Genomic DNA, 19914 nt, shown 5'->3' with positions numbered 1-19914 from the left:
TTTTTATTTTAAGTGGGACACATTTTTACGGTACATACATCTCTCCTTTGTCAACCCCCTCCCTTCCACGTCCCTGAACGACTACGGCTTCTAATGTGGCTTACTTCTGGATCCGGGTACAGAAACAACCGGTACAGCTGTTTCTCAGATGAATTGTGGTTCCTTCGAAAGTGTTGTATTCCATAGGTTCTATTTTATTATTGTAATGATTCAAAACAGTGCTAGTACTTCAATATGAATGTATTATGTTACTCGAAAAGCCTTATCGAATGGTATGTCGATGTTAACAACCCAGACAACCAAACGACGTTTTTATAACGTAGATAACACGTCATAAAAATGACTAATTGACGTATTTCTATGACGTAGTACTGACGTTGAAAATCACGTGTATTTGTCTCATCGAGTTGATGTCATAATTGTGACGATTTTAAAACGTAATCGTATCTACGTTTTTTCACGTCGAGATTGTGACGATTATCAAACGTCAAAAAGATGACGACCTTTATACGTCGGTAAAATCACGTCTTTATCACTTTCAAAAAGTGACCTCTTTCAGATGTTTCAAAATAGTATAAAAAATAGGTAACATGAAACCTATAGGCCTACGTCCCATATGTGTCGAAGATATACTACCACTTGTTTAAGATCGCTTGTGCGCTAGAAGTAACATTGATTCTGCATGATTGTACCAGCCCTCACATTATAGAATTTTCACTAGTTATATATACCTACTTACTGTGTTAAAACTAAAACAACATATACCTATATGAAACATGAAACTAATAAATAATTTATTAACAAATTATCCAGCATACTCAATATCTTAATTTAACGCTGTCTTAATATCTTCATTTAACGCTTAATTAAAAACAAATAAATATAACCTCAAATAGTTGTCAAGAAGAATTACTGCATTAAACTATCTCACTGAGCAAAAACACATAAAATCGCTTAATTTACACGTTTCTTCAACTAAATATCTAAATGAAAAGTCTTATTTTATCACACAAGGCACAAACCACGTAAACAATAAATGAGAAATTTCTTATGAACATTTAGCGTTATCTATACCCAAACGAAATTGTTTGGAGTCAATACAAACAAGCAAGCTCCTCCCAATTTTGTGAGGTCAGACTTAGGCTGTCTGAAATGAAAACGTTTTTTAAACGTAATTTTAACGTCATTAATCTTACGTATTTAAAATCACCTACAAAAGACGTCTATATGACGTGTTATATAATCAAACACGTGTTATATTCAACCAAAAACTGACGTTTCCTCAACGTTATATGACGTCACTTGGTTGCCCGGGAAGTGGTTGAAATCATTTATTTGCTCTGAATCGTAATGAAAACGTATAACTTGCAGTTTTGAAATCGGTGTGCTCTGGGAGAGCGACTACCTCGCTCGGCGGTTAGAAATTATAAGAGATCAAATCAAGTTTTAGGTGTGCAGGGGTCTCGTAGGTTCAAAAGGTTGGCCAGGTCAAGTGTTGACGCTACGAGGGGAAAGAGGTATGAGCGTTGTTGCCAAGATTTGATGGTTGATTATATTCAAACAGTCCCCAACACCTTATTTTTAAATAGGAAATAGACATCGTATGGTAGCTCATTTGTAAGGGTATTCGACTATTATCTATTCAGTAGTATAACCATTATCATAATTATTTATACAGGGCGTCCAAAAAAATTTTTAATTAAGTTAATTGACAAAAAAAGAAGAATGTATGTAATTTATTTTATTTAAAATACATTTTACTGTTATCAGAAAACAAAAATAAATGTTTATTACACAAATAAACATTGCTTTTCGCTTTAATTAAAGGTTCAAACTTGAAGAGGCAGGTGGATGGGGAGCTGGCTTGACCATTGAATTTAAGCAAAAAGCAATGAATGTTTATTTGTGAAATAAACATTTATTTCTGTTTTCTGACAAGAGTAAAATGTATTTTAAATAAAATAAATTATACGTATTTTTTTTTGTCAATTAATTTAATTAAAAAAATTTTTTTGGGCATCTATAAATATTATTTGGTATTGGGGACGTTGGGGGTTGACAAATGACAGATGTATGTATCGTAAAAATGTGTCCCCCTTAGAACAAAAATCTACCTGTTTCGGAATTTCCTTAAAATGTAATAACTAGTGCCAAATATCGAGGTGGACTCTTTTCTTTGGCCTACCCTGTACATATATTATATAGATTAAACTTCATCGGATAATCATTATAAATTCTGGTGTGGTTAAAATGTTTTTTTTATGTTAGCAACCTTCGTTCAAATTTAGTGATGAGTTACTCTACTACTATTTATATGTTTACAAAATTTCTTAAGTTATTTACGTTTCTCTAACTTTATACTTACGTCCCCATAAGAAACATAAGTTCTAGTTTTTCAATGCATTTTCAATATATACGTATTAAAGTGTTCTTCTGCTGCAATAAAAATGGGAATCCCATTTAAGATTTTAAAGTTACCCACCTCCAGGGGGTGAAGAGGGGGACCGTGTTTGGTATTATTTAATAGATTTTTGAAAAAATTGAACACGTATTTTTCATTTTTTCGATCGGATTTTCATTTCGCGAAATATTCGACCTACTTTTGGGACATTCTGTACATAAAAAAAGAATGTATGTGTACTTTGTACGCACGTAAGAAGTTACAAGTACTTCTATAATATGATTTCAACGAAATTAATATATTTTAAACTAATTTTAATACTTACAACTTTCCAAAAATTTTTATTAAAACTATACCAAAAATTAAAAAAATAAAAGAATAAAACACACAAACACATTGAAAATGCCACAAAGAAATAATGATTTCTGAACAATAACTGTTGGCAAAAATTTTAACTAAATACGTATTTTATGAAAAAAATTATTTAATAAATATACTTATAATCATAAAATGTATAAAAGAAATAAAAAAAGTTCGCATTGGGCATCGAACCCGCGTATATTAGGGATGCGATGGGAGAAGCGATGGTCGAAGCGATGGTCGAAGAGATTGTCGATGCGATGCAATAGGCGAAGCAATGATCGAGGCGATAATCAATGCGGCGCGATCGGCGAAGCGATGGTCGAAGCGATGGTCAATGCGATGCGATGGGCAAAATAATGGCCGAAGCGATGGTCGATGTAATGCTCGAAGCGATGGTCGATGCGATGCAATGAGCGATCCGATGATCGAAGCGATGGTCGATGCGACGAGATGGGTGAAGAAGCGATAGTCGATGCGATGCAATGGGCGAAGCGATGATCGAAGCGATGGTCGAAGCGAAAAGCTGTATAGGAATTTTTCAGCTGCTTTTTTTTTCTTTACTGACCTGTTGTAATGATTCAAATTCTCAGCATGTCATTTATAAAAAATAGAAATAATCAATAGGTAAAATATTTATTTTCAGTACCGTTTTTTAGACTAATACTATAATTTGAATTTAGAATCAATTGAAACCGTTTTTATAAACATTTATATTTTGTATTTATTTAATCCTTTAATTTATCCAGTGAACATTTACTGTAAATAATTATGGAAAAATATGCATTTACTTACAATAACTTTCAGTATTGAAATATATTATATACATACAATCATAATGATTATTTAATGTATTTTTTTACATTACTAAAAATGTATCCGTACATGTAGTTATTACTTTAATACAAAATTGATTTTTGCCGAACGTTAAAAAATTAATTTTCTATAGAATTTGTTTTTGTACTATTTTCCTTGTGATTGATTAGTTAATGATTATTACAAGGTCTTTAAAAATATTTCTGTATTTTTTAAATTAATCTCTTCTTCTTATTGATGTGCCTATCCGCGCATCAATGTTGGCAATCATCATGACAATCTTTATCTACAGCAGCACGAAAAAGCTCCACAGATGATTTGTTAAACAGCTTTTGAGGTTCTTCAACCAGGATATTCTTTTTCTTCCTCTCTTTCAAATATTTTTCCTTGCAGAATGGCTTGTAGGATTTCATATCTGGATTCATTATATTATTATTTAATTATTATATTATAGCACTGTTATAATATATGAGAGCATAATGAGAAGTAAATAAACATTTTTATTATTATTATTATTCAACTTTCAGGAGTCAGTTTAAGGGATTTTAAGTATTTTTTCTACTGCCGTGCTAAAAGAGCCACTTTCACGCACGCATTTCATTTCCGAAAGTTGCTCTTTCCCGCAAGGCGTGCGTGAAAGTAAATTTTCCCGCAAGGCGTGCGGGAAAGTAAAATACCTTGTAATATGGCATTAGGGGAAAGTGAGGCAAAATGGTCCCTCTAACATCTTTTTAGGCTACACATAACAAAAAACGAAATATTTAAGCACAGTTTAATTAGACAAGAAGTTGCATATAATAGAACATATTTCTTTGAAAAAATTTTATTTAAGTATAGAGATAAAAGTAAAATAACATTATTTTTAAAAAGCCCTAAAGGGACCATTTTACACCATGGTTAGGGTAAAATGAACCCATCCATGAGGTAAAATGGCCCCTATAATTCTTTTGTAAAGGAAACGTAATTTCTACATTTTTATTTACAAAAATCGCAAATATACAATTTCTGCTTTCCAGTTACACCCGGACACAATAAATGACACCATTTATTGCACAAAATGCACTTGATCCAAACCTCCTTCGCCTGCGATTTACTGAATAATTCCGAGCAAAATATACAGGCAACGTCATCTTCATCATAATAAATCTCTTATTTTCTTTGTTTTTTCCAAACACCCTTTTGCTTACAGCTTTTCTAGCTGACAGTGAAGTTGGCTTGGGTGTCTTTTGTTTTGCTTTCATCAAAAAATAATTTGGTGTGGAGGTGAAAACAGTCGATTGAGTCGATCCTTGCGAACGCCTTGAACTCCTTGTCTGAGGAGGTGCCTGAGGTAGTGGATATATATCATATGGAGTTACAAAAGTATCGTCCAGCGATGATGGAATTTCATTTTGTTTTGAAGTGCTAATTTCGGAAATTGGGATTGAATTACCAACTATGGAGCTTGTAACGTCAACTTTATGATTTGAAGCAACAACTTCCGGATTTGAAGCTGCAGTGACTATAGTTTCATTATCCGATAATTCCTCAGGATTATTTCCAAAAAGGCTGACATCATCCGAAGATTGTCCACTAGCTTCCCACTCCTCTGAATCGTCTGATGAAGATATATTACGAATTTTTATTTTCCCTATAGATAAAGCCCTTACAAGAGAAGAAGTATCTCTTTGTGGAGAAGGGCTTCTTTGTTCGTGGATGGGATCAACGATTTCATTTTCCACTAGAGGTCGATCAGTCGTATACGATGGTTTAAATTTCCAATCTGGGAATATGTTCGGATTAAAAGGATAAATGCCTGTTTTCTCGAATCCACTGAGTCCGTTGTTAAGTGTGTCAGCTCGTCGGTACGATTTTCCAAACAAGCTAGCTATGTTATACAGAGTTACGACCTTTCCAGGGTTTGCCTTAAGCCATAAAATAATTTCCTCATTAAAATACGTCATTAGAGGTGAAAATACTGCTACATCCAATGGCTGCATCTCGTGCGTGCAATGTGGAGGAAACGACAGCATTATAATGCCATTTTCTCTGCAGTATTCTATAGCTTTGACAGATTTGTGGCTTAAATGACCATCAAGCAATAATAGAATCCAATTTTCAACTAAGCACTGTGTATGCTGTTGGAAATGCTTTAAAAACAGAATGAAAGTGTCAGATTTCATGTATCCAGATTCGCTGTAAAGAGAAAGTGTTCCAAGTGGGACATCTTGAAATAATAATTCATTCCTTCGTTTGCGTGGGAATATTATTGCTGGAGGGATGAATTGACCTGCAGCATTTACACAGAGGACAATGATGACATTTTGTCCTCTTTCAGCGCTTGTTAGGAAACCAACCTGTTTCCGTCCTTTATGTGCTAAAATTTTGGGTAACTTGCCATGGACAGTTTGGATGCCAGACTCATCCATATTATATATCCTCATACGGTTTATGTTATTTTTATTTTGTATTTCATCTAAAAGAGAAAGAAACTTAGCGACTGCCTCTTTATTAAAGCCTGTCGCCCTGGCAGCTGAGGTAGCCTCAGGAGTTCTAAAAGAAATCTCTGGGTGTCTCTTTAGAAAATCTCTAAACCAAGCCGTTCCAGCTGACTTTTTGTTTTTAGAAAACCTGTGTTTAATACCATTCCTCTCCGCAAGGGAGTAAGCCATTTCACAAATGTTTTTCTTCGACTTGCCAAATAGTTGGTCTTCCATCTCTAAAACATACTCCTTTAAGGAAGTCTTCAATTTTTCGGGCAATGTTGTAGTGAATCGACCAAGTATTTTCGAATAACCTGTTGCCTAAAAGAAAGTAACGATAATTTTCTGACATCTCCTTTATAAATAAACTAGTCTACTTTTAGTTCACTTACCAATACATTTTGATTTTTGGCCCTTCTTTTTAAAGTACTTAAAGGCAGATTATAAAGCCTAGCAGCTCTTTTAAAAGGCATACCGTTAGAAATATTTTCCAAGGCAAGTTTCATTGAATTTTAATCCCATTGCTGTCTTGTCTTCCGAACATAAGTTCTAACCATTATTTCTGTAAAGATAATATAACTACATTTGATTGTTATAAAAAATATTTCTGTATAACTCAAAACTTTATTTTATAGGCTAAGCAAGGGTAAAATGGTCCCCGGGGTCATTTTGCCTCAACATGGAGGATCATGTTACCTCAAAATCTGATCAAATATATAAACTAATTTACATGAGTGACTTCTGATTATTAGCGAAATTGTAACATATCTGATATAAACAGAAAGAATACCTTTTTAAACTCCATTAAAAAAATTCTACTTACTTTAATTAAAACGCCTAAAAACACAATTTTTGCGAGCACGAAATTAACAATATCACGTGTGTTATTATAGGTTATATTAAAACTAGCCTAATATGCTTCTAACATCTTCACAGCTTCGTACATAGGTGGCGCTAGTAGTACTGAGTATAATAAAGAAAGCTAAACGATGGTTTTATGAAAATTATGAGAAATATGTTGGGGGAACACTTTACCGAGGGGGACCATTTTATCCGACTTTCCCCTATAATATATTATAACACATGCAATAAACTAATATTTAGATATTATTTACTAATTTATTAAAAATGTATCTTATTGTGTTCATATTTTAATGAAATTAGCTCGATATTTCGATGAAATAACATTATTTTGACATAATATTTAAAAGTCAGATCAGTAGACAATTACAATGGTTTTGAATCGTCGTCATGGAAACCAATATCGTCGTCGCGTTAACCCATTATATTGAAAGTTTTGGTTTTTATAACCTTGTCAAAGAATTAATTTGTGTATTCTTACTTCTAAATAAAAATTGATATAACTCTATTTTTGTGGCTTTTTTTCCAAACGTACGGCCCTAGAAAAAATATTGTTCCTAACTCATGCGGAAAGTGTCTTCCCCGCACTCGACTGCTTGCCCGAACTCCGCTATCGCGTCGTTCGGGTCAACGGCAGTCTCGTGCGTGAAAGTATCACTTTCCGCACTAGTTAGGAAAATAACTATTCCGATACAGTTACATATCAAATTCTTCCAGATATACCTACGTCAAATAAACGTCAAACCTTCAAACGTCAAGTTTTTAGAGTTGTTCTGAAAAATTATTAATTTTTATCGATTTTGGATAGAAAATAAAGTATTTCCATTCACGTTTTGGTATTCACAGAATGTAGATCGTTAGTTAATAGCGGATGAGTACGAGTTTTTAACATATACCCTATTCCACGAACATACGCCTGTTTTGGATTACTTCGACAACGAATATTTTACTGTGCAAAATAAGAAGAACGAAAGTAAATTGCAAATTACATTGTTGTTTATTGGAATAATTATTAGCGCCATTTACTTTCGTACTTCTTATGTTGCACAGTAAAATATTCGTTATCGAACTAATCCAAAACAGGCGTATGTTCGTGGAATGGCCCATATTTGAAATGTTATAGTGAAAAGTACTATGATCGGAGCTTATATTGACACTTTTTTTTAATATAACTAGTTGTTTGTGGTTTTGGTAGGTAACTAGGATTAAAACATGTCAATCCCAACTTCAAACTCACCTCACACACAAATTTCCGACCAATCAACTTCTGTTATACAATCCAATATTAAAAATACAAATATTACTTCTGTACCCAAATTTTATGCAACTGCTACCTCTACAAAACCGCCTGCCTCCATTGTCTGTGCCTTCTCGAGACCAAGCGATACTCATGCCTTTTCTGCCCAATACTGTACTATTTGATTACATTAAAGCTGTCGGTAGTATTGTTAAACCCAAAAACGTACACTTCGCATCTAGCATCTCCCATAGTCGTATATATGTATTCACCTGTCTTCTTCATTACAAGTTGATAGTCTTCTTAGTACCCATCAAAATATTCCAGTTAATTCAACAGTTATTCCAATATGCAGGCTGGTTTCAGCTACCAAAAGGTTATTATTTTCCAATGTAAGTCCGTCCATTCCTTACGCCATAATTGAAAAAGTGCTTCAGGATCTACGATTAACACTTACCTCTCATGTTTCTTACGTTAAATGTGGATCACCTGATGATGAATACGCTCATGTTTTAAGTTTCTGCCGCATAACTTTTATCTTACCTAGCAGCTTAACCGATAAACTAGAATTATTCTTTGCAAACAGGTTGGACATACTGCAGAGTCATGTCCCAATATTCAAGACAGTGCTGCTTCCCTTGAGCCCCCTCCGATACTAATTAACTCATCTAATATTGAACAACCGTCACATTCCATTTTAACTACTAGTAATACCCTTCCGAATGTTTCTAACTTATCTTCCGAACAAATACCTTCACCTTCCTCCTATCCCGAGCTGACTAATCAAAAAATTAGCAAAAAACGACCACGTTCTACTGACAGTAAGTTTGATTCACCTCAACTCCTATCACCCACTTCTACTTCACCTCCAATTCCTAACTCAATACTTCCACCTGAGACCTCATCAACTTCTATACAAAAACCTGCCAAAAAGAAAGCAAAAATATCCAATTCAACTGATCATGACTGTCACAAAATTAATTAAGAATCTCTCTCTATTATTAATAAACTATATGAAGATATCCACAATAATTTTCACTTAATGTAACCCAACTTACTGCACTTCTTAAAAACTCCTTTGGCACCATCGACCCTCTAACTGAAGCCATTAAATTTTCCACTGATGTACCGTCCTTAATAAAAGACCTCGTACTAATCCATATCAAAGTCCAAGAAAGATCTTTAAAAAATCGTATAACTCGTAAAGAAAATGAAGCAAAAACTCAATTCCGATCAACTAGATTTCACTGAACTGCTCAATGACGGTGGTAACACAAGTGACTCCTACATTCCTTCTTAAAATTAGTTACATACAGTGTGATACAATGGAATTGCGATGGATTTTATCCTCGCCTAGAAAGAATTCAAAAGATTATTTCCTCTCATAACCCCGAGATATATTGTCTCCAGGAAAAAAATTTTAAAACAGACCATCAAGGCAAACTTAAAAACTTTGAAAGGTATTATCATATTCACACAAACTGTACAAGAGCTAGCGGTGGTACCTCAATATTTGTATCTAGTGATTTAAACTTCTCTCTACTGCCTTTAACTACCAATTTAGGAGCAGTGGCGGTTACTGCTTGGTATCCAAACAAAATTACTATTTTCAGCATATAGATCCCTCCTGACCACCCCCTCAATGAAGAAGAGTTAGTCGATTTAATATTTCAACTTCCCCATCCGTACCTTCTTGTTGGTGACTTTAATGCCCATAACAGAATTTGAGACTCACCCCATATTTTGGTAAAGGTAAAGTTATATAAAACGTTCTAAATTGTTCAGATACCTTTCTGTTAAATACTGGATCCAAAACCCACTTCAATATTTCATCAGGTTCATTCTCAGCCATTGATCTTAGCCTTGGTGATCCTAAAATTGCACCTTCTCTCTCCTGGGAAATGTTTGACGCACTTTCCCATCATTATATCTAGCTCCTCCAATAAGGAAACCACAACTAGAAGTTCCTGGAAAATTAAAAACGCTAATTGGTCAGAATTTATTTCAAAAACCGATATATTGTTACCTTCCTTAAATATTGCTGAGGATATAAACATTACTCTAAATATTTATAACGAATGCTTACTCACTGCTGCCGAATCTCATATCGGTAAAGAAAACATCTCGTCTACTCCCAAAATGGTTCCCTGGTGGAACCCAGAATGTAGTAATGCCATTTGAGTTATCGTTCCGATAAAAAATTCAAAAGGGAACTTAACGAAGTTAATACTAGACTTTTTATAAAGATTGGCTTTATGTTATTTATAACGTTCATGGATCACATTCGTTTATATGTTATTTCCGTCGGTGTAAATAAAATTTGTGTTTTACCTATTTTTGCTTTTTATTTTAAGCTGAAAATTATAATAATAGTAAGATGATCTTACAAGGATCTACAAACTATACTGAGACCGCACTGTGCTCACAGACCAAACAGTGGCACATAATAGACCAGATCTCGTACTAGTTAATAAATTAACAAGACAGACAACACTAATTGATGTGGCGGTACCTAACAACAATAATCTACGTAGTAAATTTACTGAAAAGATCGCCAAGTACAGAGATCTGGAAATTCAAATACGGAGAAAATGGAGAATGCAAAGTACCCAGAAAATACCGATTATTATGTCTACTACTGGAGTCATTCCGAAGACCCTCCTCGAAAGCCTCAAAAAGCTGGGTCTGAATGAACATCTTTATAAGACCATGCAGAAAGCTGTACTACTCGCGACGGCCAGAAGTGTACGAAAATTTTTGGGAGATACACTTACATACCAAGTCACCTAGGGCTCGATAACATAGAAACAGTCCCACCAGAGCTCAATCCTTCTGATACCTATACCAGGTATCTGGGATGAGTCAATTTTCCCCTTAGACGGAGTGTGAGCCCTATATCTAAATCTGGAGGGGATCTTGAAAGTTTTTCTGTCGAAACAATGTATTTTTTTGAGACAAAATATTTCACAAAAATTAACATTAATTTTATAAAAGTCAGACTGTCATCTGTAGTTAATTTACATATATTTTTATTATATAAGTGAACTGTACAAAAGAAAAAGCATTTTAAATTTTGATAAAAAGAATAATTCAAAAAATTTTGATCAATAAACTTCAAATAATCTAAATAACTTTTCAAACTTTTAAAAACAATTAGGTACAGTTAAGTCAATTTTTTCAACTAACAAACTTATTGATATCAATTAATTTGCAGTTGAAATAACATTGGTATATAAATGTGGCAGTTAGATAATAATGTGACAAAATAGTTCCGCTTCAAAATAAGCTGTCCCGCATTAAGGTAATGACAAATTTAAATTTGGTGTCACATCTCGATCTACAATAGCATAGAAAGAATACACTTTTTACCACACGCCGATATGTATAAAGTTAAAATATAAAATTAATAATTTATTTATGTATAAAGTTAATAATTTATTTTTGGCATAAAATATATTCAGCACTAATGAACCAATAACTTAATGTCTAATTACGCTAGAAACATTTAAAAAATGAGTTAAATAATAAATAAGTTCATAAGAGCTAATGTATTCGTAGCACCTATTCGAACACTTGCGCCTCTGGCGGCGACTGCTGAAAGCTCAATTAGATGTTGAAAAGTTAGCCCACAAACGATGTATTGCGTTTCCACTCTTTCTTATACGTATCCATAGTTTAACCTGAACTTTTATTGAACGTCAGTTTAAAGTCAAAATCGTCTTTCACAATTCACGTTTAACCGATGGCAGTTTAACCTTAAACGATGCTTGAACGCTGGAATTCGGCCGTTCGGCCAAAGATTTCATAACCCAGTTCAGATGATTTCATGGATTACGCATGCGTTGTAATAAAACTAAACGCTGTGATAATATAAATAAATATAACCTATTTTATTATATTAAGCCTAACGATAAACGATTACATTATTTTTGTTTTTATTACATTTATTTATAATTATTAAAATGACTATTTGACTATAAATACTTAAATTTGACTTTATTCAAAAACAGCATAAAAAAGGTCGTACAAAATGGAGATAGTTTTTTACCTTTTGCCATCTATTGGCATTTCTCGAAAGCTGTAGAACGTGCACTCACAATGAGAAACGCATACCAAACAAAACCGAAGTTTACCGGTGAATCTAGTTAAACTGAACCATAGGTTAACGCAGGTATGAGAAATCGACCCTAAGATGGCAATTTCTTCTACTAACGCCCCCCTACACGCAACAATATATATACACGAAATTTTCGATTTTCTAAATCTGTTTGAATTGAAATATGGGCCAACTCCCATCTTAAAGTTCAGGAAAAGACTCACCCATTCATATGTCAACCATCCATTCTGGTCCAAGGGTGTGGATTTTACGGCCCTTCCTATTTAGGGTCTGTTTTTCGTTCTCGTTCCCAAAACTCCCAAAAATTTTAAAACATTAGGTCCGACCTTTACGGCTTCTATTAGTACTGATCATTACTTTTCCAACGCATGTCCAATTTTGAAAATCGGTTATACCATTCAAAAGTTACCGAGCTCAGAAATATGACTCAATTTTTATTTAAAAAAGGGAAAATGTTTGTGGATATGTATGTATGTGTGTGGAAAAGTTAAACCGATTTGAATTTTCTTTTCTGTGTTTGAAGAAGGAGTCAGGACCGATTCAGAACCGGTGTAGTTTGTAACTTTTGACCACCCATAAGCCAGCTATAGGACTTGGTAGGTACAAAACGGCATATTTTTTGGGGGTATATATCTTCGGATCAAGAAGAGAATGGAGAACCTCAAATACATCAAATCAATAGTGTTGAGTTAAGCTTTCAAATGGTGTTTAAACCGTCAAAATCAGACATACACGCGGCTCAGTATAGCTGAAAAACTGAAAAACTAAACTTTGAAAATTTTGGGTTTTCGACAATTACTCAAAATTTCAACCTACGAATTGCGCCAATAACTGAGCGTTTGTAGAAGCACCTAGACGAATCTAACGGTGTATACTTCATTTTCGGGATAATTCGAATTTTTAAGTTATAGGTTTCATAAGTATGATGAAATATATTTCCTACGGGAAAAACGGTTCCTTAAGCTCAATAATTCCTGTAATAGCTTCAGTTATTATACTTGACCTTAGATCCATCAGATACTACTTACTGGTCAATACGTTTCAATCTCATGTTTACTGATTAAAATCGGTTAAGCCGTTTAGAAGTTATTAAGCTACAAACGTATAATCCAATTAACGATTATTCCCGAAATGGTTTATGTAGTTGTAGTGGTTACGACGCTAAATTTGATCTGGCAACGGGCAATCCGACTTCATTTATCGGCCATCTCAATATTTTTTTAATCTATTTCGAATAGAAAAAAAATCTAGTGTACATTCGTTGGACACTAGATCACTTGGGAAATAATGCAACAAAGGTGACCATTTATAAAGCATAACGTGTAATAGAGGAACATTGCATTCAACTTCATACATTTAATTTATAAATAACTTTGAAAAACTCCTGATACAAGAATAAAAACCGCTAAATGCCGTAAAAATGAGTGGCGCATACAATATTCCAGCTACAAAAGATATGATATGAATATTACGTGGCGCGAAAATGTATTTTCGTTTTGATGCAAAACAAAATTCTAGTTTTATTTTAAAAGATTTTTCCATAATATTTGCAAAATTTGAATTAAACGCGCCACAAAAAGTTTCAAAATTCAAATTGTATTAAAGTTGCCCTTTTGTGGCGCGTTTACTTCAGATTTAGCAAATATTATCGAAAAATCTTTTAAAATAAAACTAGAATTTTGTTTTGCATCAAAATGAAAATACATTTTCGCGCCACGTAATATTCATATCAGATCTTTTGTAGCTGGAATATTGTATGCGCCACTCATTTTTACGGCGTTTAGCGGTTTTTTATTCTTGTAGAAACTATACCTCAATTAATTACTCCACTACTTAAAAATATATTCCTCCGGCTGACTAGTTCATTTCCTCTTCCTTCACTTTCCCCCTAGACTAAACATCTTCCTTCAATTGGCATCGTTCTCACCATCTATAACAAACATGAATCACCCAACAGTCTTTGAAAGAAAGCATTTTTAGAAATTATACAAAAAAATCATATGATTTGATTGTTAACCGATGCTTCTAAAACTAACACTGGTGTTGGCTGTGCTGTCACCTCTAAACATTAACTTGTAAGATCTAGGTTACCCTCAACATGTAGCGTTTACACAGGTGAACTATATAGTGTTCTGTTGGCATTTCAATGCATCTCCCATTAAAACAGACACATTCAATCAATACAGTATTTACAGATCACCCATTGGTTCAAAACATTCATGACATCTACCAAAATCTCTCTGCTCAAGATGTAACAGCCTCTCGCATATGGCTACCTTCTCATACTGGAATTACTATTACTGGTAATGAAACAGTAGATCATTTTGCAAAAGAAGCTACCAACCACAATACTGGAATAACAACAATTCAACTAGCTAGCGATCCCAAACTCGTCTTCAAAAAGTCAGTAAATGATGCCTGGCAAAACTTATGGCAACAGAATAAAACAACTCTACATGAATTCCAACCAAATATTGGTCATTTCTCCTTTGACTTTCTGACTAGAAGAGAAGCATCGATTATTAGAGGACTCCGAATTAACCATACGAAACTTACTCATGGTTTCTTGATGTCCTCAGAAACTCGTCCAACTTGCCTTTATTGCAATATTTTCCTGACTGTGAAACACATCCTCTCCGACTTTAACTCATTCATCAACATGTATACTTCACTTGAAATGAAACCTTCTGTTAAAGAAATGCTCAATAACCCTACAGAGATCATGAAAACTATATCGCTTTTAAAAACCGCTCAGCTTTACAAGAAGATTTAATATCATAGACATTCGTTAAAGTTATATAATTATTATGTTTTCGTTATTTAATGTTTTATTTAATATTAGTGTTCTTGTACCAATGGCCATAGTTGTCGAGGTACTTTATGTAAATAAAAAAAAATTCTTCCAATTTTAAAAAAGTTCTTAGTTTTACTTCCTGACAATAAATATGTATTTCTATTGGAACCAGATTCTGGTTTCTCCTGTATTCGCGGTTTCTAATACTTGCGAACCAAACAACCGATGAATTAAAGAAGACTAAAAGATGTCTAAAATTTGCTCTTCACTACATGTCTATTCATCCAGGTAAAAATTTCAACGAATTCTTGGTCCCTATACTAAGATAGGAGTAAACTAAGTTAAAATGAAAATGAGAGGCATCTTATATTTCAATTCGTTCAGAGAGGACCATAAACTCTTTACGCACGTTTCACCATCATTGTGGTAATCAGAGGTGTATATATCTACTCCTCCGGCATAATCCGGATAACCGTATATTATGTATATGTTACAGTGAAAGTTGACGTTTCAGGGAAGGTTAACCTTTACTAGTCACGGTCGACTCTCGCTGGGCATCTTAGTGAAAGTTGAATTCTGAAATAACAAGATCAACTTTCACTAGTGAAGGTTGACCATTCTTAGTGAACGTCAACCTCCCCTACAGCAGTCTAGGGAAAGTTACACAGACGTACAAACAAGATCAACATCCACTAGTGAAGGTTGACAATTCCTATAGTGAATGACAACCTCCTCTACAACAGTCTAGGGAAAGTTAGAGAGAAATAAAAGACTAATCTTAAATCACGTATACTTTTATAACAAAAGTAAATTTAGAATTTGAAAGATGAACAAATAAGAACAAAATAAAACGTGAAACTATAGTCTACAATTTAAAGACTATAATAGAGACGAAAATACTATAGTCAACAATAATAAAATTATTTGTTGCAACATGATAATGCTTTATGGCATTTGGAATTGCATAAAACATTGTTTTTTATGCAGTAACACTTCTTTGTTTGGCACTTCTTGTTACAACTGCACTTAAAAAATCCTTGCCCACTTCCGGTTGACTGAGTAGTAGCAACTGTTCGTAAAGTAAGTGTCTTTTCCATTGGAATTTCATCTTCTTTTATAATGTTTACTGGACAAGTATTAAACTGGGATCTGCAAATAAAAAGATACTTGCAGGCTTAAATGTAAAATTACTAATTATTATACTATGCGGTATTAAATACGTTCAAACAAGTTAAACTTCATAAAAGTATGGAATTTCAGTATGGAATTTTTATTGGAATTTCATCTTCTTTTATAATGTTTACTGGACAAGTATTAAACTGGGATCTGCAAATAAAAAGATACTTGCAGGCTTAAATGTAAAATTACTAATTATTATACTATGCGGTATTAAATACGTTCAAACAAGTTAAACTTCATAAAAGTATGGAATTTCAGTATGGAATTTTTATTGGAATTTCATCTTCTTTTATAATGTTTACTGGACAAGTATTAAACTGGGATCTGCAAATAAAAAGATACTTGTAGGCTTAAATGTAAAATTACTAATTATTATACTATGCGGTATTAAATACGTTCAAACAAGTTAAACTTCATAAAAGTATGGAATTTCAGTATGGAATTTTTATTGGAATTTCATCTTCTTTTATAATGTTTACTGGACAAGTATTAAACTGGGATCTGCAAATAAAAAGATACTTGTAGGCTTAAATGTAAAATTACTAATTATTATACTATGCGGTATTAAATACGTTCAAACAAGTTAAACTTCATAAAAGTATTAAAAATGTAAACTAAATTGACGACTGTGGCCTACTTAGGGTAAGATTTTACTTGTTATAATAGAATAATAAAACTTACCGAGCATACAGCTGTTTCAGAACACCATCTCTGGTTCCTATGCGGTAAAATCCATTATCCACTACATCCAACACAACGCCAAGAATTGACCGTGCATCCCCTCGGCCTCGGTCCACATCAGGAACAGGAACTCTCACAGTGCAACCTTTGTCAACAGGTTGTAGTTTATGGTCAGATGTACTTTTCATACGTTTTGCTTGGTCTGTTAGGCATTTGAATGCTTCATCTCGTTGTCTTTTAATGTCCATAGTTGATTTGTCCAGGTCAGTTAAAAGGTAACTAGTACCTTCTAAGTGTTGGTCTTCGCTGTTCTGTGTAACACTCAAATCACCCTCATTTTCAAGTGTACTGGAGGTTTCCTGTATATTTTCACCTGTATCGTGCTCACCACTAACAGTAATGTCCCTAATAACGGCTTCAAGATCTTCTTCAGACTCTACATTTGTTAAAGCTTCAGTAGGGATACTGGAAGTAGCTAATCCGTGCTTAGGTGGACATCCAAACATGGCTTCATACGGTGTTCTTTTTATGCCGCTGTGTAAAGCACTATTTTTCATCAACTGAATAAACTTCAGACCGTAGCTCCAATTAGAAGATTTGTGGTCATGCATCCATATGGTAAGCATATTTTCCACATCCTGGTTAGCCCTTTCGACACTGCCCTGACTTTGGCTATGTCTTGGTTTCCCATGGACAATTTTAAAATTAGGCCAAAAATCAACTAATCCATTAATAATTTTATTCACAAATTCCCGTCCATTATCTGACTGCAATACTGTTGGGGCGCCTAGCAAAGTAAAAATATCTATTATATTTTCACAAACCTCATCAGCTGTTTTAGACTTTAGTGCTCTGAGAACAACAAACTTTGTGAGATGATCTTGGTACACTAATATAAATTTATACTCGCCGTCTGGCTGCGATTGGAAATCGATTAAATCAACTTGGCATCTATGATTCAACTCTTTAAAAAGCAACGGCTTAACTACAATACCTTTCTTTAGGCTTTTTTGTTTCTGTAGGCAAGGCTCGCAGAGACTTAGAAAGATTGATATATCCTTGTAGGTTATATTCTTGTATTTTGTTTTTAAATGTTTCACCATGCGATCTCGCCCACCATGTCCGGTTGTAATGTGAGCATCATTTAATATCTGAAAAAGATCTTCATCGCATATAAAATACTTGATGCTACCTTGTTCAGTTACTGGGGATATTAATTTGGTGATTCCATTCACCTCAATAACATCATACCTTTTCAAAAACCGGTAGTCATTGCCATCCTTATTAGATTTTATTTTTACAGTCTTAACCTTATCAATAAGAAGCTCATACTTCACCTTATTCACTGAAACACAATTCAACTTGGAATTTTCACGCTCATCTTTAAGTAGTTCGTAAAACTGCGCAGATTTAGACATTATCGTTCATTAACACTGAACCACTTTAAAACATAAGCGCACCACCTTCAGAATTAAAATACCACATCAGGATATAACACACAGTTGCACAATAACATAACCTCACCAACACTGACGGCCGGCTGGGCGGGAATGTAATATGCACAATGCTGCAGACACCAGACATCACTGGCACCAGGTCAAGGTCGTTCGCCCGCCGTGCACATCCGCCAGATGTTCAACATTCCCTAGGCTGATTCCGTGAAGGTTCACCTTCCCTAGTGAAAGCTGATATATATTTTCTACTATCAACATTCACTGGTCATTTCAGTGAAGGTCGACAATCACTAGCGACGGTACACCTTGACTAATATTCAGCTTTCACTGTAACATATATACTCTTCCAATAACCTTTATAAGAGTGAAACGTACATACGTAAGGTGCTTGTGGTCCTCTCTGAACGAATTTAAATATAAGATTCTCATTTTCATCAGCTTCCAATTTTCCACATATATTTTTATTCAAGGTCCACGAATTAGCACAATAGCAATAACCATAAGAAATGACAGGGAAGACGTAGCATCCCAGCATTCTTACTTTTATTTCAAGAGTGAGGTTATGGCTCTTAAAGAAAGCCCCCATCCAGTTGAAGGTGAATCTAGCTTTTCCGATGCGCGCTCTTATGTCTTGGCTGCTAGTCCATTCTTCATTTATTATGGTTCCGATTTGGTTGTAGTGCCTCACTCTTTCTACAGGGGATTGGTTGACGTAGAGTTGACCTTCTGTTATCTCTTTCCTGCTAATGAACATAAGCTTTGTCTTTTTTAAATTTATATTATAAATATTATAACCAGGCATGCGTATACGTCAAAACTGACGTTTCTGCATCTCTGAAATAAGATTTGTATTGAGAAGAAAGCCTCTCTTGTACCAACAGCATTTAGAAACCCGAACTGGTTGGCGGAAATTACTTGACTTTCACATAGCTTATAATTACCTTATGGATTTATCTTTAGTAACAATAATTATAGGATATGACTTATCAGGCTTATCGTACGATATTCTTCGCATCTTTTGGCTCCTCGTTTTTTTGGAAGTGTAGTAAACTCAAACTTCAGCCATTCTGTTGGTATTTCTCCAGAGTTGTATATGTTGTTGCGTATCTTTGTAATTACTGCTGTTGATTCGTTGTCCATTAGTTTGAATAAGTGTGCTTGTATATTACCGGGGCCTGCTGATTTATCATCGTTTAGCTATGTTATTGCAGAAAAAACTTCAAGCTGTAATATTCTTATCATTTACCCCTTCTTCTAGCTCAAAGGTGTTATCTTTTTGGTCTTCAAATAGTTTGTCTAGGTGCTCTTTCCACGTTCTTATTTTACACTGTCTGTGCAGGATGAGGTTTCCGTCAGAATCAATTATGTAGATTTCCCTTTTCTATCCATTTAATCCACCTGTTAAGTCTCAACTTTTCTATGTACATTGTAACTATCGTACTTTGACTCTGGAGCCTTAATTTCTTCGCGCATTTTTCCATTGCTTATTTTTTATTCGCTTCTCTGATGTTCTTTCTTATTGAAATATTTATTGTTTTATATTTCTCTGAAT

The 19914-nt window shown here is 34.1% G+C and overlaps 1 protein-coding gene across 1 annotated transcript; it reads right to left on the bottom strand.

Moving 5' to 3' along the window:
* Window positions 1-15537: 15537 nt before the first annotated feature.
* On the bottom strand, window positions 15538-18093 carry LOC126890403 (KRAB-A domain-containing protein 2-like). The gene is made up of 2 exons (XM_050659300.1): window positions 16909-18093; window positions 15538-16197 (listed from the first exon to the last, which is right to left on the bottom strand). Exons 1-2 carry the CDS (start codon window positions 18009-18011, stop codon window positions 15969-15971), a joined length of 1332 nt encoding a protein of 443 aa, XP_050515257.1. The 5' UTR covers window positions 18012-18093; the 3' UTR covers window positions 15538-15968.
* Window positions 18094-19914: the final 1821 nt, after the last annotated feature.

The sequence above is a fragment of the Diabrotica virgifera genome, chromosome 8, assembly GCF_917563875.1.
Source record: "Diabrotica virgifera virgifera chromosome 8, PGI_DIABVI_V3a".
Taxonomy (NCBI): domain Eukaryota; kingdom Metazoa; phylum Arthropoda; class Insecta; order Coleoptera; family Chrysomelidae; genus Diabrotica; species Diabrotica virgifera.
Note: the sequence above shows the minus strand (reverse complement) of the source record. Positions and strands in the feature narration are given on the sequence as shown.

Excerpts from the sequence above, each read along its gene's own strand:
- LOC126890403 (XM_050659300.1), bottom strand. The coding sequence starts at position 18,011 with ATGGTGAAACATTTAAAAACAAAATACAAGAATATAACCTACAAGGAT. Across the intron at positions 16,198-16,908 it reads CTGAAACAGCTGTATGCTCG|ATCCCAGTTTAATACTTGTC; the intron begins GTAAGTTTTATT and ends TTTTATTTGCAG.